Here is a 2,406-nt window from a genome sequence, read left to right on the forward strand (position 1 = left end):
GTTTGTGTATTTCCTTTGTAGTCAAATTTTTTATATTCATATTTAATTTTTTTAAATTTTACAATTGGGTTGATTTTTGTTTTTTTTTTCTTGGGTTTATTTCTTTTTTTCGAGCAATTCATTTATTTGTCTAATTGACTGAAACTTTTTTTCTAATAACAGGGATCTCAGGAGTAGACACTTCGTTGAGCTGGTGGACTCACAGTCAGTTAAATCACATCTAAAGTCTAAATAAATAAATAAAAGGCTGGTTGTGATATTTGACTAAACTGTCAAAAAAATTAAATACATTTCTTGTAGATGTTTTTCAAAATGTATTTTTTTGTAGATAGCTTTGTAAGTTGAGAATATTGTTTTAGTTTTTTCTATTTTCCCGTTTTTCATTAGCTAGAATTTCATTTTCATACATATTTTTAGTTAATTTAGTTCATCTTTATTCATTCTAACTGATGGTGCTGACGGGTTAAAGAGAGCTGGTGAAATGGGGTTGAGTGTTAAAAGGAGCTGTTAAAAAACCCCAACCAGAAGAAAACAAAGCAACGTAAGACAACACGTGTATACAAACGCATCAAATTGTTTGTCTTTTTGTTGACACCAACATTTTGACCCAGCGCTTGCCTCTGATGGACACACCCAGCGGTCACCTGTACGTGGCTGCAGGAGGCGTGGCTGCATGAATGTCCTGTAGCTGCTGCAGGGTTTGACCTAATTAGAGCCCACGTTTTTTTCATTTCTTTTAAATTAAGTCTTTTAAATTAAGTTCTGCATTGGTTTATGCCTCTCAGTTGCCTAATTTCTAACCCCTTACCTACTAGAATATATCCAGTATCATAAACAGGCCTAATATTCTGTACTGCATTTCTAAAGCCGAGAGTTTAGTAATTTCTCCTTAGAAGGGTTGCGTGGAGGATCCTTCCCAGTCCCCTTTCCTGCAGCTTTTCTCACACACCAACATCCACCTGCGGACTGGAAGTTTTCTGAAAGGCTACTTATTTCCGGAAAGCTAATGCTGTTTTATTTTCTTACCAAGGTAAGCCCCCATTTACTTTGGTAACATGTAGTAGTCGTTGTTCATCAGGTGTTTAATGCTAAGGTAACATTTAGCCCTGATAATTTCAGCTTGCTAATGCTTTTGGTTTTTGTGTACAGCAAAGTAGTTAAATGTCATTCTAAAGAAAGTCGGGAAAAGCCGAAGAATCTGAAGTTCTTCAGTAGCACAACAACTTTGAATCAAGCTTTGTATTTCCTTCTTCCTGTCATCTTACATTCCTCTCTCCTACTTGAGATTTCCTCTTCACATACAATTGTACTGACAATACTATATTTACATAACATTTTAAAAATGTAACTATTTATTGATCAATATTTCATGTTAATTTCAGTTATTTCTGAAAAAGATTCACTTATTTCAGAAATAACCTTTGACCCCAACGACCTCATTACTTAGGTTGTTGATTAGCTGCATGGCTCTATGTCAGCTGAATTTTTAACATACTGCAGGTACAAATTGATTTTGGATGGGCTTCATTTTTGTTGCTTATTAAGACCTTTATTGCCCTACTTTAGAGTGGGCATCTTACAAAGATCGCACCTGAGTGATGCACGGAAATGTTCTGTTCTGTGAACTGAGCAGTTTGTGACCTTAGCTTGGGAGGAGTTGGTCTAACAATAACCAGAAGAACCTAAATAAAACAAACAGAATTAGTTCAACGAAGAACATGCATGGTTTGGAACAGCCAAATCATATAGTGCTGAATGTGCCTTGAAATGCTCTGGGATGACCTGAAGAGGGCTGTTGAATCAAGAAAACCCCAAATTGTTGATTAGTGAAGTAAATTTGTTTGCAGTCGTAGTCAAAACCTATTCCTCACTACCATGTAAATCTAATAAGCAGTTAGAAGAATGCACTGGACCGTTTTGCTGTTATAAGAGGCTGCACTAAATTCAGTGGTTCTTTTTCTTTCTTTCTTTTCTTTTTTCCCCCTTCTGGCCTGCATGTTTGAATGAGGAAGAAAGTACAGTGTCAGTCATCAATAGTTATCCAGGACTGCAAATCTGTAATGTGGCACAGATTGTTGTTCGTTCATTCTGGTGTTCACTCTTTCCATCATCTCTGGGTTTAAACAGCAAAAGATACATAAGCTATGCTGCGGTGTGTTTGTAATTATCAGATAAACTTATTAGTCAAAGTTAACTTTTTCTCTTTATTTCATTACATGCAGTAACAAACATTAGAACTAAGATATGGAAAAATTCTGTCCCCTTGGTTTGTTCTGCTACTCTAAGAATATGACTTCATGTGCACATCTATAACACCCCACTTGCAGAAAATGCTGAGGGTTTTTAGTGAGGGAGCAGCATTAAACCACATCACTGTGTGCTGGCAGCGCAGAAATAAACAGCCGA

General features: G+C 36.2%; 1 protein-coding gene across 1 annotated transcript in view; it reads right to left on the reverse strand.

The window, feature by feature from the left end:
- LOC102208517 (Ig heavy chain Mem5-like) overlaps positions 1-2,406 on the reverse strand; it is a 23,316-nt gene that overhangs the window by 17,352 nt on the left and 3,558 nt on the right. The window contains exon 3 of the mRNA XM_013911730.1: positions 608-618. Within this exon, the coding sequence (XP_013767184.1) occupies positions 608-618 (11 nt within the window). The remainder of the gene's footprint in view (positions 1-607; positions 619-2,406) is intronic.

The sequence above is a fragment of the Pundamilia nyererei genome, unplaced genomic scaffold, assembly GCF_000239375.1.
Source record: "Pundamilia nyererei isolate P.nyererei 1_Seehausen unplaced genomic scaffold, PunNye1.0 scaffold00070, whole genome shotgun sequence".
NCBI lineage: Eukaryota > Metazoa > Chordata > Actinopteri > Cichliformes > Cichlidae > Pundamilia > Pundamilia nyererei.